This window comes from Protomyctophum bolini (assembly GCF_963924005.1).
Source record: "Protomyctophum bolini genome assembly, chromosome: 22".
Taxonomy (NCBI): domain Eukaryota; kingdom Metazoa; phylum Chordata; class Actinopteri; order Myctophiformes; family Myctophidae; genus Protomyctophum; species Protomyctophum bolini.
The window spans coordinates 29,365,818-29,392,934 of record NC_137883.1 but is presented as its reverse complement, the minus strand read 5'-3'; the positions used below and the strand labels follow the sequence as shown (position 1 = coordinate 29,392,934).

Below are 27,117 nucleotides of genomic sequence, written 5' to 3'. Positions count from 1 at the left end.
TGCACATAATCGGTCCGGGGGTCCAATTCACTTGCAGCTTGCTGAGCCGGTCTGGGTCTAGAAAGCGGATACGGAAACACTGCATGCATCTATCGTGTATGTGTGGAAACTATCGCATGCAGTAGGCGGGCTCTAGACCGGATCAGAGCAATTCTTCGACTTTCTGCAAACCCTGGTGACGCGAGGTGGGGGGGGGAAACAAAAAAAAAACACAGCAACAATGGAGGAGGTCGCCCGTTGCAGCGTTGCTTCAGAGAGATACTGGACAGAAGAAAAAGAGAGGGCACTGATTACGTATTACTCGAGTAAGTCAAACTATTAATACGCCATTTCACCCCCCTCGGTTAAATATAACTACTCCTGACAGTACGCCGTGAAATGCCGCATCATTTGCTGCAACAATTGCTTCCTTGCTTACGACAGTCATCACCAGCAACGGGCAATGGCGTAATCATAATAATGAGCAACCACCGATATTAAAGGAAATCAAACTTCGGCCCGACTAATGGGCTTCGGGAAAAGAAGGTCATGGTACATATGTTGTTTAGAACACCGAAAAATCTAAATATCATCATATATGCATGTTTTTGTGGCGATGTTGGCAAAAAATTACTTTAAAGATCACAGAACGGTTCTTCTGACCAATGTCAAGGGAACCACAGTGCTAGGATTGTTGAACATCCGGGTGAGGGTTTCAAAATAAAAACCTTTTTTTGTAGCCTATTATAATCCCTGTTGGAAAAATCATTCTGTAAATAGGCCTATGGTGTTACAACAATCCGCCACTTAAGTCACACTGAAATCTAGCACCAGAGTTAGCTATATAACTAGCCTATTAAGTCAAAGTGTGTCATTTCTTTTCTTCTTTGTTTCACACTTGAAGTGACAGATGTTTGCGGACTCTATGGAATTCAGAACCATGGACAGCGCTGTTTGTTATTAAAGCAGTGGTTTTTATTCAATTGGCATTTGAGCCACGGACCACCATTCAATTACATTCAGCCTCTCAAACCCAATATTTGTCGTTGGATAAGATTTTGTCCACAATTCCATGCTGTATTGATGTTGGTACCATTAGGAGAGATAACAGGCAAACGATCAAAATAACAATTAGAATACATTCTCTAATTGTGTCGGCTTCTTGTAAATTAAGTAATGCAGATGTTTAACAATAATTTAACTCTTGAGAGTGTAAGATTAAACCAAATTTGGACCCATTAGGGTCCATTTGGTTTCATGTTACGCTCTCAACAATGGAGGCGCAACACTCCTAGTTTCATGTTTTTGGTCAGACCATCAGTTGCACATGCAAAATACACAGTGGTGGGGAAAAAGTACTTGCATGTTTTACTGTGTCAATGCTGCAATGCTCTCTTACAAGTAAAAGTCAGGAATATATTTGGTCTTAGTTTTAGTCATCATAGCTTAGTTTTCTCATTTAGTTTCTCATAAAGCTACTATATCCTATCCTATGAACGTGTCGTTTTCCCAGAACACACCTGTCTGTGGAACCACAAGTCGGAGGGCTACAAGAACCGTCAGCTCAGATGTAAGACTCTGGAACACCTGAGAGTCATCCTGTCTGCACACCTTCCACCAGCGTCCTTCACAGGTAAGGAATGAATGGCCTGTCTGTCCCCAACAGTGTTTATATTTGAGGGGCGCTAGCCCTTCCTATGCACAGCTTTGTGTGTAGGGTGTGTTTGAGCACGTGTTTGTAGCACGGAATGTGATTATTTGATTGGCTGATGTATGATGATAAGGGCGCCCCTCACTTCACACGAGTGTAATGTTTTTATTTTTATTTATGTATTCAGAAACAACCCTTTGTTTTTATATGTTCAACCATAACTCCCTTCCACCCCCTCCCCAACCATCTCCATCCACCCACCATCCTTCCCCACGAGGCCCGACATACAAACAACAATATACAGTACATGTATAAAACCAATTGGTACATAAAATGAAATACAATTATCTTAAGTCTTAGTCATATTTTAGTCATCTGAAATGTTTTACCTTTAGTCTAGTTTTAGTCAACTATATCTACAGCTTATTTGGTTGACTAAAATGTATTTCGGCGGGCCTTGATTGCATGCGTCGTCTTACACTTGGTTGCATGCTGAAAATAGATGATCTACAAGCTCACAACGCGTCACAGTGTGGCGCATTGTGAGCTTCAATTATTTGGGATTTCAACCATATTATTTTACTACCAATATTGGATTCATTGCTCGTTTGGATTCATTGCTCGTTTGGTTTTTGAAAACCTTATGCCCATACTGTACGTAACAGCATGCCAAAACATTTCAGTCGTGAGATTTTATTTTTGCTTTTTTAATCCATGTGCACAGTGGAGGACATCAAGAGCAAGTTCAAGAACCTCCGCACCACGTTCCAGCGGCAATACAAAATGGTGAGTGCCTGCGGCGGCGGCCGGGCGTCGCCGTCCGACGAGGTCTTCGTGTCGCAGTGGAAGTACTTCCATGACCTGCTGTTCCTGACCAGCTACTCCCAGCAGCAGGACAGGAGCTCAGATGACCTGCTGTTCCTGACCAGCTACTCCCAGCAGCAGGACAAGAGCTCAGAGGTACTCACTTTTTTCTTTTTTACTTAGTTTTTTTCAACCAAGGTTCATGTTTTAGTTTGTTGTTAGAGAAACTAAAAGGTGAGTGTTAATTTTCTTTCATTTGCTGCTTTCTTTTGGGTATTTTAGCAGTTTTTGACATGGGGGCGGGGGCATTCGAGCATGGGGCTAAGTATGTATTTTTTTACAAAATATTATGGCGATTTATATTTTTATTATTTACTATAGTCCTAATAAACCCAAGAAATTACATCTGACCACAAAAGATAACAGGATCTATTGAATGTGACAAACTGACATATTGAGCCTATACACACACAGTATAAGCCTTCCCCCAGTAGGTAGATCACATTCAGTAGATCCTGTGATCTTCTGTGGCCAGATGTAATTTCCTGGGGTATATTAGGACTATAGTAAATAATACAAAAATAAATCACGATAAAATGTTGTAAAAAAATACATATTTAGCCCCATGCTCGAATGCCTCCGCCCCCCTGTCAAAAACAGCTAAAATCCCTAAAACGAAAGAAAGCATCAAATGAAAGAAAATGAACACTCATCTTTTACTTTCTCTAATAACAACCTAAAACATGAACCTTGGTTGAAAAAAACTAAAGTTGTCCTTTAACCCATGACCTGAGGTAGCCTGATTAGACCTGAGGTCGATTCTACAAATGTCTTCTTAAAACGACCAAGATGCATCCTCAGGTCTAAATGGGTGAAGTGGAAGTATCAATACTGCAATGTAAAAATGCTCTTGTTACAAGTAAAAAAAGTATTCAAAATTGACTTGAGTAAAAGTTGCCATCAAAATATACTTACCCATTGGGTACTTTCAGTTTTTAAAATGTATGAAAATCTTTGGAAAATAGCAGAACTACAAGCTTACAACTTGTAGATTGTAAAGTGCGGTACTGTAGGGCTGAAGTGGTTAATGCATGTGTTTTGTAATAATAAGTAAAATCCGCAAAGTAAGTGAGTTGTGACTAAAGGTTTCAACCAAAACATTTTTAGTGGAATGATATTTGGATCTGAGATGTAGTGCAGAGTGAGATGTAGTAAAAGTATTGAAAATTGGAAGTACTCCAGTAACGTAAAAAGATTTTTGGTGCAGGATACACTTCTATAGAAGGCACGCTGACTTCTATATGGAATCCAAATGACTGAAATCAGTCGTGGCGACTAGCGACTGAGAACTTTAATTCACGCAGGCGGTTCCACGGCACGAGGAAGAGGTGAAGATGGAGAACGAGTCCGTCCTTCTCGTGCTGCCTGGCCTCCCAGCACCTTCTTCCTCCTCCTCCTCCTCTTCCTCCTCATTCTCGTCCAGCGGGGGAAGATGTTACTGGACCGAGGAGAAGGAGCGTGCACTGATATCATTCTATGCCGGTGAGAGGAAAAAAACAGTTTGTTGACCATTTAGACCTGAGGACGCATCTGTGTCGTCTTATAGCGTTTAACGACCATTATTTTAAACTTTAGGTGTTGAAAAATAGCAGATAATCTGCTAAAAATCGTGAAAATGTGTGAAAATCTTTGAATATATATTCTTTCACAGCGTTTTTAACTGCTCCCTGGAACAACATACATAGCACCACTGACATAGAAACGTAATTTTTTCAGAAAACTGTCATGATTTCATGGCATATGTAGAATCTGGTGTCATGTCTAAATGGGTTAAACCCATTTAAAACCGGGAAAGTGTAAATGGTGCATTCTGGGGCATATTCAATGATTTGCGCCACATTTTCATGATTTAAAAAAAAATAGCAGATCTACAAGCTCGTAGCGCTGCACCGCTATGTGCTATTTTTCAACAGCTAAAGTTTAAAATAATGGTTAAAGTGGTTAAAAGCTATAAGGTGACACAGATGCGTCCTCAAATGTATGACCACTAGGGGGCAGAAACTGCTCATTTTTCTTTACCCAATATCAGACTGCTGGGGATTATTGAAACCAATATCAGACTGTCTGGCACGAATGAGTTGTTGACTCATACACATACGTGACAGGTACACTTTCAAATGTGTATGTTTCTTTTTACAGCTGGAATGTGTAATAATATTAATAATGCTTCTCGTACACTGTGTGCCAATACATCAGTTGATATTTAATCAAGGATGGGTCACTTCTGTCTAATACTGTGTATTCATAATGTATACATTGTACACACAAACTGTCTAGGGTGCTCACAAAACCCTGAGTAGGTGTGCAAATGATCCCAAACATGTGAGTGAAAGTTAAAGGACAACTTTAGTTTTTTTCAACCAAGGTTCATGTTTTAGGTTGTTATTCGAGAAAGTAAAAGGTGAGTGTAAATTTTTTTTTATGTGTCAAACTGACATATTGAGCCTATGAAACAGTGTGGCTTCCCCCCAGTAGGCTACCTTCACATTTAGTAGATCCTGTGATCTTCTGTGGCCAGATGTAATTTATTGGGGTCTAGTAGGACTATAGTAAATAATAAAAAAAGAAATCGCTATAAAGTTTTGTAAAGAAATACATATTTAGCCCCATGCTCGAATGCCCCCACTTCCCTGTCAAAAACAGCTAAAATCCCTAAAATGAAAGAAAGCAGCAAATTAAAAAAAAAAGAACACTCATCTTTTACTTTCTCTACTAACAACAAAGACGCACCACCGGAAGAGGAGGTGCTGGAGGAGGGCTGACAGCCGGTGACGGTCTCTTCTTCTTCTTATCCTTTTTCCCCCCTACAGCGAATCATCTGCATCCATCTCACCCTGTCCTCTGCCTCCTCTTCTCACACACCAACTAACTTCATGTCCTCTTTACATCCATAAATCTCCTTCCTGATCCTATCCATCTTTGTTACTCCCTCAACATTTTAGTCTCAGCTACCTCCAGCTCTGCTTCCTGTCTTTTCCTCGGTGCGATCGACATTCTTTCTGATACTTTCCTATCACACGTTTTCTCCACCCGTTCCAACCTGCTTGCACTCGTTTCTTCACCTCTTTTTCCACACACTCCATTGCTCTGGAATGTTGACCGTAAGTACTTAAATTCCTCCACCGTCTTTACGTCTGCTCCCTGTAACCTCACTGTTCCACTTGGGTTCCTCTCATTCACACGCATGTATTCTGTCTTGCTGCGGCTAACCTTCATTCCTCTCCTTTCTACGTCCGGTCTCACAGAGAATTGGGCGGTGCCCCCAGAGGCAAATTCAGTTTTTTCTTTTTTCTTTTCTTTTTTTGGACTGTGGGTTCCCAGATTGGGCAGAACCTAAAGCAACATCTGAAGAATATTATTACGCTAACATACCAAACTCCTCCTCCAAGCTCAAAACAAATGAAAACAGCATGGGCACATGGACAGTTTATGCTAGAGTTGTAATGAGGTATATGAGGAGAGATGGAAGCAAATAAAATGGCTAATAAAGAAGAAGTAACAGCATTGTTTACAGCATTAAATACTGACCGAACAGAATAACATGAAAAATGCAGTACTCTGCCCTTCACTCGGCCCAGATTTGTGGTAATTTTCTTCATGTCCGGTTTCTCAGAGCACGGCTGTTTGTGGAACAAGAAGTCTGTAAACCACAATAACCGTCAGCTCAGACTGAGGACCTTGGAGATTCTCCACAACCAACTGTCTGAAGGGCAGCCAGTGCCTTTCACAGGTATTTTATTAAATAGTCTTTGATGTTTTATTCTGCCCTGATTGCTTGATTGATTAATTTAATACTTTATTTGTCAGAAACCACTTAATTTAAATAATGATCAGGTTTCTCGTAGTTTGATGTTGAAGATTTAGATTTAGTTACCACTTTTGTGGGTGCTAATCAGTGGTGGAAAAAGGGTAACCGGAGAACTCGCCGGTTTTCTGACTCGCTACGGTTTAGTGCATTTTAGTTTTACTTCACCTTTATTTAAATTGCATTGAATTGACAGAGAGAGAGGATAGTTGTTTAGATTTAGACTAGATGAAGTAGTAATGCTTAAGTTTAAACACCATAGTACCGAAAATTTTTATTCATTAGTAAACAATATCCTGAAACTGGTATTCATTTGCATTGGTATTCAATATACTCACCTGTTTATCATCATCTAGCTGACCATTTACTGTAATTGCACAAAATCATTTTGGAAATGAACTATAACATTTGTGGGTTTGACATACAATACTGATGAAGACGCCATGTTAGCATAACCTTTTGCTGCGGCGAGTTCTCGGTTCCCGGTATTCGGAAAAGTACTTGCATATTGCACTTAAGTAAAAGTATCAATACTGCAATGTAGAATTACTCTGTTAGAATTAAAAGTAACGTAAATCCCCTAACCTCATATCAGTCTTAACCGGCCATGTAAGTCAGTTCCATGATGTTTTTGCTTCGGCGGCAGTTAATTTCACTTCTGCATTTTGTATTTGCCTACTCACGGTAGTACCGGTATGTGTAAATGTTCATATTGGCTGCATTGCAGAATCAAACTTTGTCACATTACAAGTAACATGGCTGAAATTCTTGTTTGTGCAGGCTCATCATTGCAGTTAAAAGAAAAAGTGCATGACTAATCTACATGGTACAATATGTATGTATAAAAATAAAATAAAAGAAAGTGTTGTAGCCTATGTGTATATATAAAGTAGTCTCTACTAAAAGGAGACTAATTCAGTTCAGTCTGTGTGGCGTCACCAGTCCTAGTTCTTGTTCAGCAGTCTAATTGTTGACAAGTAGAAACTGTCAGTTTCTGGAGGTGCTGCTCTTGATGCTCATGTAGCTTTGCCGGCCATGGGTGCGGAAGTGGTTTGAACAGGCTATGGCTGGGGTGATAGATGTCCCTGATAATAAATGCATGGTCTAGATAAGAACATAGTGGTGATTATCGGTTGATAACATTCGAAGCGGATGTAGTACTTCAGTAAATGTACTTAGTTACTTTCAGGCCTCTTTCTCAAACTCTGCCCGAACCCGCCCAAGTCCGACCAGGCCCAACCGACGTTTTGGGGCCGGGCCTAAAATGTATGCTAATCAAGGTCTCCATAAAAAAAATTAAAAACATATCGGAAATAACCATAGATGGACATTCATTTCTCTTCGAATGGAAACTGACAGTTGTGCAAAAATAATGTAATAATGCGGTGCTGTAATAATTGTGACAGGCCCCCCCCCGATTGCAATATACGCATTGATTGATTAACAGCGTGTGTTTGCTTTGCTTTTCCCAGTGGAGGACATAAAGAGCAAGTTCAACAACCTGCGGACGGTGTTCAACCGCGAGGTCAAGGCCGTGAGTAGGACGGAGCGTGACTCGGACCGGCCCTACGTCTCCCAGTGGAAGCACTACGACCAGCTCATGTTCCTGCTGCGCGAGTCCTCCTGCTGCGACGACGACGACGAGACAGAAAACAACCCGCCACTTCCCCTCGCTGCACAGGAAGTGGAGGAGGAGGAGGAGGAGGACCTGAAACCAGGAAGCAGGGGGGGAGCCCACCGACTTCCTGACGCCAACCTTTTGTCCTCGTGCAGCACCCAAATGGAGATCAAGCTGGAGGAGCCGGACTCTCCTGAGCCTTCCGACTGCCATTATCTTCACCCTGACTTCCACCAGAGTGACACTAAAACCCATATTCCGGTAGGCCTGTCATTACATGATCGCCTAATCGCAATTGTTTGCTATAATCTGCATTTATCTTTGCATAATCATGTGGATTTGTACACAATGCAGAAAATTGGTCATGCATTTGTGACGTGTTGTAAGCTTAAGTTGTAGATCAGCTATTTCCACTATTTAAGTATACTGTATAATAGTATGTGTGAGATATTTGTCATATCGTCCCCTGTGCAATTTGTGATTGTGAAGTTGTATGCACATGGGCCAATATGTTTAGGCCTGTCATTACATAATCGCCTAATTACAATTATTTCATATAATCGAATTTATTTTACATTTTGTGCAGATCTTCTACACAATGCAGAAAATAGTTTGTGATGTGTTGTAAGCTTGTAGATCAGCTATTTCCACTATTTAGTATACAGTATTATTGAGTGGTGCAACCACTCCTATAGACTGCTATGTGTGTCCCTGCATCCCCTAATGTCCCTGGCTGGGTCTGTCGGAGCACGAAAAAATCTTTTTGACCACAAAGTGTCACTGTTGCGCAGACTAACACACACAGACACACACACACACACACACACATATTAACTGTATATATGCCTCGCCTGAACCAGGCCAGCCCCCTGGGCGCGTTCCTGGGGGTCTGGATGTTCTGTCATTTCTTTACCGTTTCGGACACGGGGTGGCTCGCCGGAAACGGGCCGGTACCCTTTGCGTTGTATGCGCATGGTTCAATATGTTCAATGCGTCAAAAACAAAACACTCAAGCGTAATTATTTTGTGTGACAGTACTGATTTGTGATGGGTTGACAGGCCTATATCCCAGCCTCCACCGGTCAGTGTCAGCTGCGCGCCTACGAGAGACAGGAGAGACTTGGACTCGCCGCTCCCACCGTCGCCACCCTCCTTCCTCCTACGTGTCTGTCCAGTTTCGCACAGGTAGTGTTGATTTCATCGACTAAAACCATGACGAAAAATGTTCGTCGACTAGCTTTTATGACTGAAAAAAAACAAAATGAAAACTAAGCTATGATGACTAAATATATTGAGAATTTCGTCAACAAATAAAAACTAAACTAAAATGTCCTTTTACACTGAAATCGGCTATTTTCATCAAGTGTAAAATCAGCCATTACGATGCCATCAAGGCCCGCCAAAATACATTTTAGTCAACTAAATCAACTGTAGATTTAGTCGACTAAAATTGTATGATATTTAGTCGACTAAAACTAGACTAACACTAAAACATGCCAGGTGACTAAAATGTGACTAAAACTAAATGAAAACTATTCAAAAGACTAAATGAAAAGACTAAAATCTAATTTTGCTGTCAAAATCAACACTGCACACAGGGCAACAACACCGGCGCTCTAAACCGAACCCTGGCCTCGCTCGCGTTCCCTGCGATGAACACACGCTGCCACTGGACAGAGGCCAAGGTCTGTGAGCTGATCTCCTTCTACGCTGGTGAGTGGGAATCATTCTTCATTGTTTTGAGAGTATGTTTTGCAGCCTGTCCTTCCGTCGTCCGTCTGTGTGTGCGAGTCCGTTCGTCTGTCTCTGTATAGCTAATCTCCGGCACCGTTGGCCCGGTCGATGCCAAACTGTGCACACACACACACACACTCCTTGGATTCCAACAGCGAACCTCAAAGTCGTACGATTAGTCACACACGTGACACGTCACCGCAGTGAAATTTGTTCTCCGCATTTGACCCACCTCTTGGAGCGGTGAGCGCGGCACACGCTACGCGCTCGGGAATCATTAATTGATTTGACCCCCAATCCAACCCATTGATGCTGAGTGCCAAGCAGGGAGGCATTGGGTACCATTTTTACAGTCTTTGGTACGACCCGGCCGGGGATCGAACCCCCGACCTCCCAATTTCAGGGCAGACACTCTAACCACAAGGCCACTGTCTGGTCCAAATGTTCCAGAAGGACCTGTTACAGCGCCTCCATGAAGCAGATTTTTACAAAACACAAAGTTTTACTTACGTACAGTACTTGAGTAAATGTACTTAGTTACTTTCCACCACTGTTAGGTGGTACAAACTCCTGACAACGTTTTTTCCACTCTGGTGGACAAATTTGACAGTGTGACGTACACAGACGATAACGCCTCATTGCAATACTTTTATACTCGCTGCTTTGCGGTTGTTTTCATGAATGCATTATTAATATTATTGAGCTGTTTCTCAGACCACAGCTGCCTATGGAACCACCGGTCAGAAAGCTATCGAAACCGCGAGCGGAGACAGAACACGCTGGAGGAACTGAGCCGACGGCTGTCTCAACATAATCCAGTCCCTTTCACAGGTAATTAGAATGCTGTGAAATTGATTGATTGATTGATTGATTGAATACTTTTAGTATTAGTCAGAAATGTTGAACAGCACGTGGTACAGTCAGACATTTAGGCTAAAAGGATAACACAAAAAGGGCCCCGGGCCTGGCGTCTGGGGTTTCCATTGTGTTCCTAACTTCCTATGTATGCTATTCATCAACATGACATACAAAATAACAAAAAATAATAAAAAACATATAATCAATAAATACAAAACACTATTACCGGTATGTAGAGAGGAGAATGTCATCTCTTGAGGGCACTGCCCCTTTGACTATTTTAAATTCCAATTAGGGATGGATTTTTATACTATTCTTTGTTATTCATTTGATTTCTTTAGTTAACCATTATTTTAAACTTTAGCTGTTGAAAAATAGCAGATCTACAAGCTCACGCTATGAGCTTGTAGATCTGCTATTTCTTTATAATCGTAAACATGGGGCGCAAATTTGAATATACGGTATATTCTTTCACAGAAAATGTTTTTATATTTGCTTCTGGGGGGGTGGGGGTGTCCCTGAAACAACATATTTTCAGATGTGGTCGACGGCCAAATAAGCCTACATATTATTTTGGGGGTCCTTAATTGACATGAAATTGTTTGAGAACCACTGATTTAGAAACATGTCAGGATTTTAGACATTTAGTAGAATCTGGTCTCATGCTGTCCCAAATGGGTTAATCACTTCAGTCGTTTTGTGTTGTTTAAAAAATAAAATGTCCTCCTTCAACTCCCAGTGGAAGAAATCAAAACCAAGTTCCGTAACCTTCGCACCATATTTCAACGGGAGCACAAGACCCTGATGACCCTGATGAGCAAGACCAACAAAGGCTCCGAGGACTTCTGCAAGCCCAAGTGGAGGCATTACCGCCAGCTGTTGTTCCTCTGTGACTCCGAGGGGGACGAAGCCCTCCCGGACCCCGATCCGGGCCCCTACATCGGACACTTGCAGGAAGACGGTCTCCTAAAACTGGTGGTGCGGTCTCCGAGCGACCGCACCACCACCTCCTCCATGACTTCCACTCACCTTTTCCACCAGTCAGACCCCAGGCTGAGCGCGGTGGCCCACCACCACCACCAGCACCAGGAAGGCCCTTCTTCTCCGACGCCTCCCGCCTCCTTCCACTCCTCTCCGTCCTCTGGCTCTGGCTCCTCTTGTTCCCCCGCGGCCAACCACGTGCTGTCCTCCTCCCTCGCCAGTGGTGGTAAGCAAACTACGTACATTTTAATTAAGTACAATTTTGAGGCATTTCTACTTTTACTTCCAATTTTCCAATACCTTTACTTCTACTCTGCCACCAAACCAGATATTGTACTTGTACACTCCGCTACATTTATTCGAAAACTGCAGTTACTAGTGTGAATTTGGATTAATATTACAAAACATACATTACCCACTTCAGCACTATATTTCGGCCGTTTTATGCGACGCATTGTGAGCTTGTAGATCTGCTATTTTCAAACGATTTTTATACATTTGAAAAAACATGAAATGGATCATTCTGCATATCGAGTGAGTACTTTATACTTTTTGGTACTTTAAATACGTTTTGATACCAACACTCGAGTGCATTTTGAATTTCCGAACTTTCACTTATAATAATAATGGAGTAATTCTACAATGCAGTAAGAATTGTGAGTACTTTTCCCTTGGCAGATGGCAGCAGAGGCCCGGGCCTAAAGCGCCCCAACAGCCACTTGATGGAGCTCTCCGCCGCCCCATGCAACGGAACGACGGGCTTGCTAGGGACCTGCTGTCACGGCGGTGCCACTTCGCCGCACGCAGGCTTTCTGAAGTACGTCGAGGAGTGTCTGAACGAGACGCCGCCGGACAAAGTGAAGAGACTCAAGAAGTTGATCATCGAGACGATCCACAGCACGTCAGAAGAGATGTAAGGTTTTGTCAGGTTTGCCTCGGGGGTCTCCTCCCAGTGGGACGTTACTCGAGGACCTCCCTAGGGAGATGCTCGAAAGGTATCCTAACCTGATGCCCGAACCACCAGGGTGCTTTTTTTTCCTCCTCACAACAATCACATATAGCGCTTCCTTTGTGAAACACATCCATGTGCATATATCTCTGCTGTCGGGCAGAAAACGGATGACTCCAAAATGTTCATTTTTCAGGGAATGAGAAAACGAGATTTCAGGAAAAACCTTTTATTTTTTAAACAAATCAATACTGCCTCATCAAAGTTGACTTTATATATTGTCAGATACTTGCTATTATCACCACTTTACCACAAAGCCATTCTCTGTAATCTCCCATCTTACATTTGCTCTAAATTCTAACTTGTCCAAAACTATCTCAACCTCAGGTCAAATGCTTGGCTGCGCTCTGTTATGCCCCCAACTAAATCTGAGGCTAGGAATGAAAAGACTTGCGTTTTTTGGAGCTACAAAGCACAGAGTGCCGTGCTACGAGCTTGTAGATCTGTTATTTTTCAACAGCTAAAGTTTAAAATAATGGTGAAAGTGGTTAAGCTATAAGGTGACAGATGCGTCCTCAGGTCAAAATGGGTTAAATGGTTAAAATGGAGTTTAAAATGGTTTCTGCCCGACAGTGACGATATATTCAAAGCAAGGCTCAGCTGGGCCATTAGTCTGTTTCTGAGTGTAGGACTCTATGAGCCACGTTGACAAAACCTGTTTTGATTGTACAATGCTCGTGCGAATGTTTCCACAATCATGATTCTTATGAAATGCCGCATTGACCTATGCAATTGATTAACAAATATGCGCATCCAATATGAACAAGTGGCATACATTGGCACACAAATCAAGGCTGTACAGTCAGATACGGAGGAAACTAAAACATCAAAAATAATTATTAAAAATAAATGAAAACCCCTCACGAATTAGAAGGACAACATCAGTCACCAGAAGAAAAGGACGGGTGTTTTCGATGAATCCATCATGGTTAAAAGGGAGTTTGAAGTTACAATGGGTTTGTATAGGAAGGGGGCGGGGCAGCTACAATGAATATCAAATATCTAAATACTGAATCAAGCAACTTAAAAAATGTCTGGAGTGTTCACATAAGCCTGAGTAGACGATAAAATGCCCAAAATATTTTTTGAAAGAGAATTAACTTTCTGTTTTGTGTCAAATGTCCTTTTTTATAAGGTGTTTATTTTTCTCTGTGTTTTAATGTCGTATTGTTGCTTAATGGTTTGTGTAATTACACTGTAGCACTTTGATTTGCTTTGTTGTTGAAATGTGCCGTACAAATAAAACTTGCCTTGAGAAGAGGACACATTTTAAGATTTACTTTTTACACTACAGTCAAATATAATGATGTAAAAAGCATTTGAGTTAAATGACAGATTTATAAAATGTCATTGGTTTTAGTCTTTAAAAAAATGTAAACAAAAGGGAAACTTTGCTATTTCTGAATCTCGACTGATCAGTGCCTAATTCTTTAAGTTGGGTTTCATTATGTAGTCGTGTTCTTTTTTATCTTCTTTTTTTATACACCGGTCCAGATTGATGTCATGGCTGGAAAATGCTGCCCAGAAACCATGTAGCTGCCACTATTCTGTTAAGAATTAACATTTGATAAAAAAAATGATCTTACTCAGCAGAGGGAGTATATAGTAATAGGTTGAGGCAGTAAAATCTACTTGTCCATCTGCGGGACAGGTCCCACTGGAGTAGACCAATCTATAAAAAAAATAATATTGGAATTATTGTTAACAAAGAAATATAACAAATGCAAATGAATGGAATCGCAGTCCTATAGGTCGGTCGGCTGGGAGGTCGGTCGGCCCATCCCGCAATCACCGGCAGCTGCACCGAGTTGGCTCCTCAGGTAAAAGCTAAGTCCTTCTCTGCGCTCGTGTCGGCTGGTTCACCGTGGGCGCTAGACAGGCAGCGTGTACTTGACCTTGCATCGGGTGGTGAGTTCCCTAAACTTCTTTCCCCTCGCACTCGCACATTTACTGCTCAAAGTTTGGATGTTCATTGTCGCCCTCCATTTGTAGGCTTTTAGGAGCGGTACTTCCGAACCACAGAGGACAATGGCACGCTTGTATTGAGGAGAAACCTCGTATCTTACCTACCCCTGTGAAAAGAGAGGCAGAGGAGAAACCTCGTATCTTACCTACCCCTGTGAAAAGAGAGGCAGAGGAGAAACCTCGTATCTTACCTACCCCTGTGAAAAGAGAGGCAGAGGAGAAACCTCGTATCTTACCTACCCCTGTGAAAAGAGAGGCAGAGGAGAAACCTCGTATCTTACCTACCCCTGTGAAAAGAGAGGCAGAGGAGAAACCTCGTATCCTACCTGGCCAGCCTGCAAAACAGGTCGTAGAAAACCTTGTATCTTACCCGCTTTAGTGTTTCATTTGGAAAGGCCCTCGAAAATAAGCGAAGGTTAAAGACTTACTCTGAAGAGCCCGTTTCCCCACTACGTACCTGGTACACTCACAGTTTGCATTGTGAGTGTCTTAAATTACCCATTTACAATTGAAAACACACATAGCATCCCTTTTCATTGTGAATGTTTACAAGAGATCATTCATCATTTAAAAAGTATAAAAGAGTTTATTATTTCACCACTAGGGAGAAATATGTTGCATTCTAAACATCTGCCTCTCCCTATACTCCTCATAAGCTATACTCCCTCCCACTTGATGCTCTGGTGGGTGAGGCATAGAGTTATAAAGGATATAGTGTGGACAGACCCACCCACTGTTGTTCATTTCAATAGAAGTTGCTCAGTGGCATTTTTAATCACCCGGAAGACTGCCGGAAGTACCATTATAATGTTGCGTTCACACAGGCAGATGAAACGATGCAGTCTACCATTCACTGTCAATGGAAGCCAGCGATGTGAAGCTACGAAGCAGCTATGACGTGTGAAGCTGCCGCAAATGATGCTGTGATGCGTTTTTTGCATCGTTTCATCTGCTCGTGTGAACGCACATTACGCACATGGCGTCACTGAACGTCCGTCCAACTCCATGAACGCGCTACAGTTCCAGTTTTGGCCAGTAGGTATAGTGGCAACTTCAACGTACTAAATTAGTATGTGCGGAAGAGTGTGGAAATGCAAAGCAGGATCAGTGCAGATTTATAATCAGCGTGTTTCTCTCATACTCGCATGTCCCTTTTAAAGAAAACATCCAAAAAACACAATGGCATTCTCACTCGGGCAACTATCTTTCGTGTCCGATATGCAGTGGTGGAAAAGGTACTCACATTCTTTACTTAAGTAAAAGTATCAATACTGCATGTAGAAATACTAAAGTATTGATATAAAATGTACTTTATAGCAAAAGTAGAAAGTATACTCCTTATGCAGAAGGTCCCATTTCATGTTAAAAAATATATTTTGAAAAAGATATATTTTCAAATGGGCGAAATGTATATAGGGCTGAAGTGGTTAATGTATGTTTTGTAATAATAATTAAGTAACTTGTAACTAAAGTTTTAAAATAAATGTAGTGGAGTAGAAGTACAATATTTGGATCCGAGATGTAACGCAGTAGAAGTAAAAGTATTGGAAATACTCAAGTAAAGTACAAATACCTCAACATTATACTACGGTAAGTACAGTACTTAAGTAAATCTACTTAGTTACTTTCCACCACTGCATCCATATTACTATTGTCTTGTGCGGTCTTACTCAGGAACTCCTCACGGGGGCGCTCAAGTCCGCCTCTGACTGAACCCCTGCCTTGTTAGCTGTGGCTTTAGATTCTGATTCGTTGTATAGTGTTGATTTTGACAGCAAATTTTTATTTTAGTTTTAGTCATAGGCTCTTGAATAGTTTTCATTTAGCTTTAGTCACATTTTAGACACCTGGAATGTTTTGGTGTTGGGCTAGTTTCAGTCGACTAAAATCTACAGTTGATTTAGTCGACTAAAATGTATTGTGTGAAAATAGCCGATCCACAAGCTCACATAAAGCGCCGCTTGTAGATACTGGATCTCTTGTCCACTAGACACTAGTCCCTTCCTAACATTTTAGTCTAGTTTTTATTTGTTGAAGAAAGTGCCAATAGTTTTAGTCTTAGTTTTAGTCATCGTAGCTTGGTTTTTATTTAGTTTTCGTCAGTGAAAAACATTAGTCGACGAACATTTTTCGTGATAGTTTTAGTCGACGAAATAGACACTAGTGTACTTTTGACCCGTGATGAAAAGAGCACGTGACCTTTGACCTGTGATGAAAAGAGCACGTGACCAAGCGTCAGTATGTGACGAATCGATCGAGTTGGGGGTGGAAAACAAATTACAATTGTAATGGGCTTTTAACAAAAATAAATAAATAAATAGAATAAAAACACTTCAACTCAAATAAAAATATCCTTATAAAATAATTTAATTATAATAAAGATTTTACGCAAAATAATAAATAAAATAAGTATACATCTACAGTATACTGCATGTGTCCATTCCAATGCATCAAAAAGGTATGGGAAATAAATAAATACTGTACATCAAACATCAGCAATACAAAATAAATAATCTGAATAAAGCCATTTTCAGATCCCCACGGAAGCTGATTCGCTATCAGCGATTGGTCCTCCCCTCCTTCCTGAACGAGTGGCGACCCTGAGCGCTTGAACCCCACCATCCGTATTGTGAGAAAGTCTTTTGCTGAAGATAGCCCATAACAAGACGCGGTATACGTCACATTGTTGTGTGCTTTGTTCAGCGCAAGCTTTCCTCACAATAACAGAAAACAAAAAATAACCTACAGGCCTAGTATAGAGCCCTGAGGGACTCCCGTTAAGTGGTTAATATTTAGACTTTTTCCCCCATGAAGGATTCCCCCCCTCCTTTTCTACCACCTCCCCCCCCTCTCCTTCCTCCTCCAGTGACGATGATCTGACACCCGCGAGTCATGTGACTCCGCACATTCTCCCTGAGATGCTCCACTTCCTGTTTCAAGATGGCCGCCGTGGACGCCAGGTCGCCGTTGAAGCCCTTGAGAAGCGACACCTTGTCCTCCAGCCGGGTGATTCTCTCCAGCTTGCGCTTGCGACACTTTGAGGCTGCGATGCGATTCCGAAGTTTCTTCCTCTCCGACTGGAGAGAGAGAGAGAGGGAGGGGGAGAGGGAGAGGGAGAGGGAGAGCGGGAGAAAGAGAGGGAGTGAGAACAGAGACAAACTGAGTCCAGACAGAGAGAGGGATAGAGCAAGTAGCCTATAAGCGGTAGTAATACTAGGAGTAGAGTTGTTTTATTAGTGTGGTTGATTATAGGCAAGCAGACTATTGTTATTGCACTCCATCACCAAATAAATCGTGCAATAACTCTCTATTCTCCCCATCCGATTGGCCAGTGATTCGGAACTCTTCCCAAGTAAGCTATTGTTTGTCAGCCAGTACCATGTTTTCCCAATGCAATCTTACTGCACATGCGAACAGGGGTTGACTGGACTACATTTTTATTTAAAGCCTGATTTAAATACATTTATTTAAAGTAAACCCCAGACATTTTTTTTTTACATGCCCGCTTTAAGTTTATCAATTTAAAGCCTTGCGGAATCAATACTGCGAAAAGGGTTTAATCCACAGTTTGTGGACCTGTGTTAGTGTGTAGGGATATCACGGGTTGGAACCTCATCTCAGAGCTAAAGTGTAGCAGCGTAGATATTGAGGTTCCAAACGGAGCTAAGACGAGTTGACGTCACACACCAGACGTCATTTCAGAGCCCCACTAAATGCATCTGTAGTCAGTGAGAGGCTAATGCAGAGACGTTGAGAGTGATACAACACAAGCACATGAGGGTAACTTTTCGTTTTGGACATTTTGGAGGGATTTATGCTTCCCCCGAATAATTAAACCCCAGACCATGGGATATTATTTGGACAGGGACTTTAAACTCCCTGCTAATATGACCTGTCCCACCCCCAGCAACCCATTCACTCACACATGAAATGCACTTTATAGACCAAAACAATCACACCCGTGTGAAGTGAGGGGCGCTCTTATCGTACATCATCATGATGTAAATAGACACATTTGCTCATGACGTAAAATCCTCCATTCATTGTCAATGGGAATTTAATGTTTGTGTAGGACAAAGTGTATGGATACACACCCAAAAGCTGGATATAGGAGGGGCTATAGCACCCCTCCAAAAATCATACAACGTCCACTGATTTTGCATCTTGACTGTTTGGTTTCATGCACTCTATTGGCCCTTTTATGCGCTACCGTCCGTCCATTTTCCGTTACAGTATTTTGACACATTAAATCTGTCGTCTAGTCCCGTAGTATAGTCGTATAGTATTAGTATTTTTCATCGATATAGTATTACCTTGATCCTCTCCTGGTCAACCGGTGACGGGGTTGTAGACGACGAGGAGTTGTGGAGAGGAAGGGCGGGAAGAGGAGGAGCGTGAGGCACCACCTGCAGGGTTCCGGTGTCGCGGCCTCCCGGCCCCCCGGCGGCGCCCTGGTATCCCGCCTGGTGGTAGCCCATGTGGGTCTGGGCGCCATAGCTGCTCAGGTTGGTGTAGATGGGCGCGTCGGCGCCTCCCGTTCCTCCTGGGCCTGTCACACAATTAGGACATCATCGTCTGATCGCAATCGTTTGATATCAACGCAATTATTTGTCGGAAAAATAGCGTTGTCAGCTTGTAGATCAGCTATTTCTGCTATTTTTACATTTATACAAGTATAAAATGAATACATATATGCCAGTAATTTCTTTGTATATTTAAGTTATTTGTCATGTGTAAACAATTTAATCGCAGTTGTTTGTGTGACAATCGTCAACGTACATTTTCTTAAGCACGACAGCCCCACCTGTTCCCGGCACACTGCCGCCTCCCGTTCCAGGTGCGCTACTTCCACTTCCTCCTCCTCCTCCTCCTCCAATCAGCTGGTTCTGTTTGTGGAGGTCCGCGAGAGCCTTGACGAAGCCGTCGGCGAAGCCCTCCTGCTCGTTGGTGGCCTGCTGTGTGGCGCGGTACAGCAAGTGGCCTCCGGGGGGCCCCCCACCGCCGGGCAACATAGGGGCGTGGCCAGTCATAGCCAAGCCGTGGTGATTGGTCGCTTGGACCAACAGGAGGTCGGCGTCAGAGGCGGAGGAGGACGGGGGGGCCTGCAGCGACTGGCCAGCAACGCTGGCGGGGGGGCCGGGGGGGAGCCCATGCAGGGCGTTGGGTTTGACCCCCCCTGCTGCACCCAGCCCCACCGCCGGGCCTGAGAAGTAGGACGACGTCGTTGCCTTCTTTGGCGTGGCCGCCGCCGCCTTGCTACCACTGCTGCTCGGGTAGCGCTCGTAGTCGCCATGGAAACGGTGGGGGTACGGGTGATGATGCGGCGTGAAGGCCCCACTCATGCTGTCATGGTAGAAGGGTGTGTCCATCTGTGTCGACCAATCGCAGGCGAGTAGAAGAAACGAGGACCAGTTGAATGGGAAGGGGGAGTAATATAATATTACCAGTGGCAGTAGTGAAAGTAATATACCGCTATAGTATAGTAGTAGTAATATTAATAGACGTATTAGCAGCAGTAGTCATATCAATAGTAGTAGTAGCAGTATAGCAGCAGTAGCAATAACAAAATAATAATACATGTGTAAGAGTAGGCTACTAGTACAGTAGCAGTGGCATTAATAATAGTTATAGAACTAGAAATGGGACTATAGTATACTGTAGCCTAATAATTGTAACAGTAATAGCACAATAACAATTGATACTTACAAACAACCCTTTTCCTTTCTTTTGTTTGGGGAAAATACGGATGACAAGAAATGAAGGAAGAAAAACAAAAAAACAAACAAGATAAATTCACGGAGGACTCAGACGAATAAATTCCAGTCTCTCTCTCGCTCTCTCTATCTCTCTCTCTCTCAATCTATCTCCTTCCCTCTTCTGTATTGTCCCTGTCTTTCCTTAAGCTCTTTGTATATTTCATTTCTTGCATTTACAGAGAGAAACACGTCTCTCTCCTCTCTTCCCTTTGAGGAACTGCCATCTCTCTCTCTCTGCCCCCCTCTCTCTCTCTGCAGACTCCACTGTTCTCTCTAGTCTTCCCTTCCCTCTCACTGAGGAACTGCCATATCTCTCTCTCTCTCTCTCTCTCTCTCTCTCTCTCTCTCTCTCTCTCTCTCTCTCTCTCTCTCTCTCTCTCTGTAGTCTCGTCCTTCTCTCTATTCCAGGTCTCTTGTCGTTTTCTCAATATTTCTCTTATCTCCCTCCTTTCTCTTTGCTCTGGTTCTCTTAGTCAATTGTCCTCTCCCTTTGTCTCTTTTGTCTCTACTCTTTTTATCTCTCTTCCCACTGTCTCTCTATGAAATTATCCAATATTGCTTAACAGATGTCTCTTTCTTCTCTCTCTCTCTCTCTCTCTCTCTCTCTCTCTCTCTCTCTCTCTCTCTATCCCCTGTCTCTATAGTCTCTATCTTGCACCCTGTCTGTCCCTTATTAGAACACAAACGCCCTGATCTCCCTCTCTACACATTAATCCAATGTGGCTCAGCTCGTATCATGTCTCGTCTCGGTTCTGATGACAGATCACCCACACGCAGTGACCACGGATAAGCTGACACTAACGTTGTCACTGGACAATGAGATTCACATTTACTGACAGTATAGCAACCGTCACTCATTAGCCGCCTGTGCTCAGTTCAGTTTATTTGGGTGCATATAGATGCAAACAAAGTGTTCAAAACCAAACAGGCCAATAAGAGGCTCTCCCATGTAAGAACTCTAGGGAAGGTTGACCTACATGTCCAACATGACCTATACAGTATGCCCTACATCATGGAACCTTTACCCAAACTCCCTTCTCTCGCTTTCTTTTCTTGTGCTCTGTCATCTCCCAATATCATACCGCTATATTAGTAGTAAGGCAGCACACATACATTCATAAAATTGTTAAGAGTAACTGAAATTATATCGATTTAGAGAGAGAGAGGGAGAGAGACGGAGTGAGAGAGAGAGAGTGAGAGTGAGAGAGAGTAGGGGGGATTATGCTAATCTGTTAACCATGAAATGTGTCAGGGTGTGATTAAAACTGCAGTTTCATTTCTGCTGTTTCTGGCAAGAAGACTAATGTTGTCCTATTTAGAATACTATGACTGGTGCTCATATTTTACTACTGCAAGTATACTGCTATTCTTTTATTTCCGCTGCCTTTTAATGAGTGGTTAATCATTCCTTCCACACTAAAATATCATTTTAAATTGTTATCCGACTGTAAATTAAATCTCTGTATGGGCAGCTGCAGCTGTAGTTCACGAATCGCGACAACAGTCTGTCCGACCGACGTTAAAATCAGCCTCGTGCATCACTGGGTGCCTGCAGGCGTCTAGTTGGTCGGATAGGCTGTTGCCCACGGTGTTGATTTTGTCGACTAAAGCTATGACGAAAAAGGTTCGACTACCTTTTTGTCACTGACAAGCTAAATAAAAACTAAGCTACGATGACTAAAACTAAAATATACAGACAATTTCACATCAACAAATGAAAACTATAGAGTAAAATGTCTGACAGAGACTAGTGGACAAGAGATCGAGTAGAACTAAGAGTCAAGTCATTGTAAGCTTGGTTGCATGCTGAAAATAGCAGATCTACAAGCTGACAACACGCCGGGAGCTTGTAGATCAGCTATTTTCAACATGCATGCAACCAAGTGTAAAATCAGGCATTACGATGCCATCAAGGTCTGACTAAATGCATTTTTGTCGATAAAAACCAGCTGTAGACTAAACAAAGACTAAACTAGATCATACGACTAAAATCGTATAATATTTAGTATCTAGATATTTCGTTTAGACTTAAACTAGACTATTTCAGATGACTAAACCATTCCGGCCAATATGCTCCTGATAAGGGCATATCTATATATGCAGGGCATATAGACTAATGACATCAGGGATGTCCATATATGGGAATAAAAGGAACACGGACAGATTCCTACTACTACTACTACTACAGTATTATACTATTATTACTATACTTTTACTGCCATTATTAGTACTCCTAAGAGAGAGGAGAAATGAAAGAGAATTACTAAAACAACCTGTAATCACTAAACTAATGCTAATACATGCTTTTCAGATTCATTCCATCACACACACACACACACACACACACACACACACACACACACACACACACACACACACACACACACACACACACACACACACACACACACACAGAGAGAGAGACATACTTAACCCACTTATGTGGCTAATCTTGCCCTGAAGGCGTTAGAGTTACAACTGTCAGAGAGAATTAGCCATCACTACTAATGTTATGCTCGTGCGTTCATGCGTGCGTGTGTGCGTGTGCGCAAATTGTCTCATCCTGGCAAGGGAGTGATGACTTTGTATATGTACTGTACTAATACTAGTTTTGTTCTGGGGTATAATGGCTAGACCAAACTGGGCAGGGAAGGAAATGTATAGGTTTGGATCAGCAGATATAGGTACAGTGAAATGGAATGAGAGACAACTGGACAGAAATGCAGGCAGAAGGATTCTGTTTGACTACAAAGGGTAGAACCCAGAACCTGAAACCTTAGATAACCATCGGCGGCGCCAGCGGATTATTTCCGGGCCAATGGGGCCAGTTCAGGGGCCCTTGACCACCAGGGGCCTCAATGCTCAAAGATTTACAAATTTACAAAAGAATATATATATAGTTTAAACTTTAGCCCATCAAGAGCTAAGGCCGATTCTACAAATGTCTTCTAAATCCTAACATTCTTTTCTGAAAGGGAGATGCACACACACAATCAACTGATGAAAAGGCAGACGGTCTGAGGGACACACATTTTATATATTTTTATTTCATTCCCTGCAGTGTGTTTTAATATTCATGTGATTATTATTATTCAAAGAATACAGAATATTTCTGACAGATCCACTTCGACGTGTGAGAGTGCAGAGAGAGAGAGAAATTGTCCGTGTGTGGCCCTAATCCTCTCTCTCACACACACACACACACACACACACACACACACACACACACACACACACACACACACACACACACACACACACACACCTCCTTCATTTGTAACATTGTAAATGTTCTTATAGTTTACTGTTGAGAATTTTCTTTTGCAGATTAAGCAAATTATCTGGGGAATTATCTGGGGACCCCCCAAAATTATTTGGGTCCCGACCATAGAAGATAGATGCCTCATTGGCCGCTGCATTTCATTGGAGCGACATGTCTGCAACGAAGGCAGGAACTTCCTAGCAGCGAAGGTGGAAGTCTCCATGTTGCCTTCAAGAGACACGCACACGCCCCAGAGCCGAAGGAGGCGTCTACCTTTTTACTCCCTTATTTTGAGGAGCCTGGGAGTCGATGGGCGCTGATGGGACGCTTGTTTTACAGCACCGGCTACTACTAGTAGGGCGGGGTTACGGGTAAAACGCTCTCGCCAGAACACGATTTACTATTCTCTGCCTATCGGGTCGCAAACTCGAAACGGCCCTGAGTCGACTAAGCGAACTTCGCAACATTCGACACGGCAGCTCGCTCAGAGTCAGTGGTGTCTCACGTGGCTCAAATTCGCTTGAGATCGCAGTCTAGTTTATATACAAACAAGCGCCCATCGACTCCCAGGCTCAGCACAAAAGGAAGTCCCACGTTTTTATGACTATGGTCCCCCCCCCCCCCCCCCCCCCCTCTCTCTCCAGTTTGGGAACCACCGATGTAGATAGGTAGACCATACCATACTGCTATGGTGGTTGTTGGTATAGGTAGATATAGTTATAGAGGGATGCTATATAGGCTCTACTGTGCCGATTTCGTCTCATTTAGTTAAATTCGTTTTTGCTTTTATGCTAATATAATTTAGATGTTAGCTATATGTTGTTCAGACAGATGCTATAGTTTTATTTTATGCCGGTATCGAATTGAAGCAATACATTGTTGCCTTTGCATAAAACCATGACCGTTGTTTACAGGGTTAGTGCCATGATCTATACCCTTCTCATAAGAGAATCTGCTAAATTGTAATTGTATTTATTATTATTATTAGTAGTAGTAGTAGTAGTAGTATTAATTTGACCCAAATGGCCATTGATTCATTGCTTACCATTTGTTTGTTTGCCATTCATCTCATCTTCTCTCCTCTCCCTTTCCTCTCCTCTTTTAATTTATTCTAATTATATCCATATCCGATTTAATAATCTGGCCCATCATGCAGAAAATCAAATTAGAAGTGAGTCATGATGACATAGATATAAAACCCTAAGGGTGTTCAAATGCATTTTATTTATTTATAACCTCAGGTTCGGGAGGCATGGTCAGGTCGGGAGGAGATTATGTTTTCGTCTCTGCAGTCTGTGTGTCCGTATGTCCGTGTCTGTGCATATAGCTAATCTCGCACACTGCATAATTATGTCATACAAATGCTCCCTTGCGTCTTGAAGGCCATGCAACCCATGATTACACAACCCAACCTGGTGGAGACATGCACTTGGAGGAGCACCCATATTTATTGATTTATTTATTGATGCCTTTCATGCAGGTTCGAACCCTGCTTGGGGTTGACGTCAGCAAGGGGATGCGGTCGCATGTGTTTCCTAATGCCAAATCAAATGGGTTCAGATCTGAGCCAAGTCTCCTGAGGAGGCGCGTCTGAAGCCTGTCCTGGACAAGGTATCTTAGACATAAAAACAAATGCATTCATCTAATCGCAAAGGTTGCACGATATATATCTGTGACCTCTGACCAGATGGTATTCCATGTGTGAATGCAATGAACTAAAGCTATAGAATATTTTATACCCTTCCATTTTAGGCCTTTCCAGACCAGGACAGTGATTAAACACCCTGAACGCCCGAGGTTATTTAATCCGTTAAATCAGAGCGCCCAGTGATTTATAGCAGCGAAGGACCGGATGCTATCCCGGATGTAGCTGAAGTAGCTTGATGTAGCCAAAACACTCCCGAGGCGAACGACATCAACGGAAGGTATGATTAATTCTAACGCGACTAGCGACGGGACCGCGATGGGCCGTCTAACACATAATCTTTGCTTTGAAATGGACGGGATGATTTAGATCAAGAGTTACTCACGTTTTAAGGTTTTCTTAAAGCTGTCTCGTCTGCAAAAATGGGGGGGAACATTTTCGATGACGTCCCACTGGAAAATAACATCGAATGTTGTGCAACAGACACTCCCAGCCTGTGGAGCGATGCGATCAGTTTTGATATCAATAATCTCCGTCCTGAGCGCTGGGCGTTACTAATTGATTGAACGGAGAACTCCTTCCTTGCCGCACAGGGTGTTAAAATGTTTGAGAACCACTGTGCTACATTAAATGGAACAAAGCCTTGTGAAGGAAGTGATTGATTGATTGATTGATTGAAAATGTTATTAACAGTTTGTAGAAATACAGGTCAATACTAAATCTGCTAAGAGAATAAAATCTGAAAAAACACTAAGACTTGTTTACATCAGCGTCTTCATCAGAACATTTAAAGACTTACAGATATACACTTCTATGCCAAAACAAAAAAGGAAATCATCATACACGGTTAGAAAATAAACCTATAATAGTCATATAGAAAAATTGTGGGGCCGGGGGGGGACCTTTTTTAATGTTTGTGGCTTTCGCCTTTATTTTTTATATTTTTATAGAGGGATAGACAGTAGGCTGAAATGGTGAGAGAGATGGGGGGGGGGTGACATGCAGTAAAGGCCGTCTGGATCAAGAGTTGAACCCACGTCGAACCATGGTGCCTGGACCACTGAGCCACGGCCCAGGCCAGAGTACAAGTTGCCAGTGGCGGAAACTCCGTGGGTTCAGAGGCGCGATTGAACCCCCTGGCATTTTGGCAAAGGCGCGACTGAACCCACTGCATTTTGGCAAAATATATCTATATGCACTGCAGTAAATTATGCACCCACTGACTGTCCACTGAAATGTCCCCTCCCCAGTGGTCATGTTGTCATACACGTAGTCACAAGTGACATACCTTTACGAGGGGTTACAAGATAGGTGTTGGGCCGCCGCGCATGCCGCATTCAAATGCTAATAAGGTGGCTTTTGTTCGAAAAAACAAAACTCGTTTTTTTTCCACCGCTGGGGGGGGGGGGGGGGGGGGGGGGGAGGTGCTTGAACCCCCTGCCGTTATAAGAACTTTCCGCCTCTGCAAGTTGCTGTATACTTTGTCGTCAATCCATTCCAACCTATCAAAAGGAGCGGGGGTGAGGACCGGTGGCTTCTGGGAGTTATAGGCCAAGTCTTACCAGTTTGTTTTGGGATGTCTGGAGCCTTGTTTTAAGGGCATTTGAGGTGTTGTGGTACCATGAGGTGCATGCATGAAGAAACCTTGTATGAGGGCTCGTGGCTGTTAGGGTCTTCAAAGTATTTTTGCTGACCAGTGAGGCAGTGAGGAGATCTAGTACAGGAATCTTGTTCTTTGGTTGACCATTTTGATTACATTGGTAGCCATTTTATCACAGAAAAGGTTTACCTCCAGGATGGAAACATAGGTAGGTAATTTTGTCCTTTCTTGTGAAAGACCACTTTTACTGAGAATCCGTCTGCCTTGCTGAGATTAATATTTGATCCAAAGAGAATGGATTGAGAGAAGTAAGCTGGGAAAATCCCTAATTGAGAGTGTAGGCCTATAGCACCACACACTGCAATGATCTTAGCAAGAATTGCCAACTTA

General features: G+C 42.6%; 1 protein-coding gene across 2 annotated transcripts; it reads left to right on the top strand.

Annotated features, from left to right (window-relative positions):
- The first annotated feature begins 218 nt into the window (after positions 1 to 218).
- LOC308310370 (uncharacterized protein) lies at positions 219 to 25,348 on the top strand. 2 transcript variants are annotated; one of them, XM_080756712.1, is made up of 13 exons: positions 219 to 305; positions 1,493 to 1,612; positions 2,355 to 2,590; positions 3,799 to 3,976; positions 6,108 to 6,224; positions 7,772 to 8,178; positions 8,977 to 9,102; positions 9,516 to 9,630; positions 10,366 to 10,482; positions 11,249 to 11,716; positions 12,169 to 12,403; positions 24,963 to 25,093; positions 25,235 to 25,348. In XM_080756712.1, the coding sequence occupies exons 1-12, from the start codon at positions 221 to 223 to the stop codon at positions 25,060 to 25,062; spliced, it is 2,304 nt and encodes a 767-aa protein (XP_080612838.1). In that variant the 5' UTR covers positions 219 to 220; the 3' UTR covers positions 25,063 to 25,093; positions 25,235 to 25,348. The 2 variants fall into 2 exon arrangements, with proteins under 2 accessions (XP_080612838.1, XP_080612837.1); XM_080756711.1 differs by lacking the exons at positions 24,963 to 25,093; positions 25,235 to 25,348 and adding an exon at positions 14,492 to 14,912.
- The last annotated feature ends 1,769 nt before the right edge of the window (positions 25,349 to 27,117 follow it).

What these genes read in the sequence shown, in the direction of transcription:
- LOC308310370 (XM_080756711.1), top strand. Translation starts at nt 221, where the DNA reads ATGGAGGAGGTCGCCCGTTGCAGCGTTGCTTCAGAGAGATACTGGACA. An exon ending in AGCAGGACAAGAGCTCAGAG is followed by an intron (nt 2,591 to 3,798) that starts GTACTCACTTTT and finishes TAATTCACGCAG; the next exon opens with GCGGTTCCACGGCACGAGGA. An exon ending in ACTGATATCATTCTATGCCG is followed by an intron (nt 3,977 to 6,107) that starts GTGAGAGGAAAA and finishes CCGGTTTCTCAG; the next exon opens with AGCACGGCTGTTTGTGGAAC.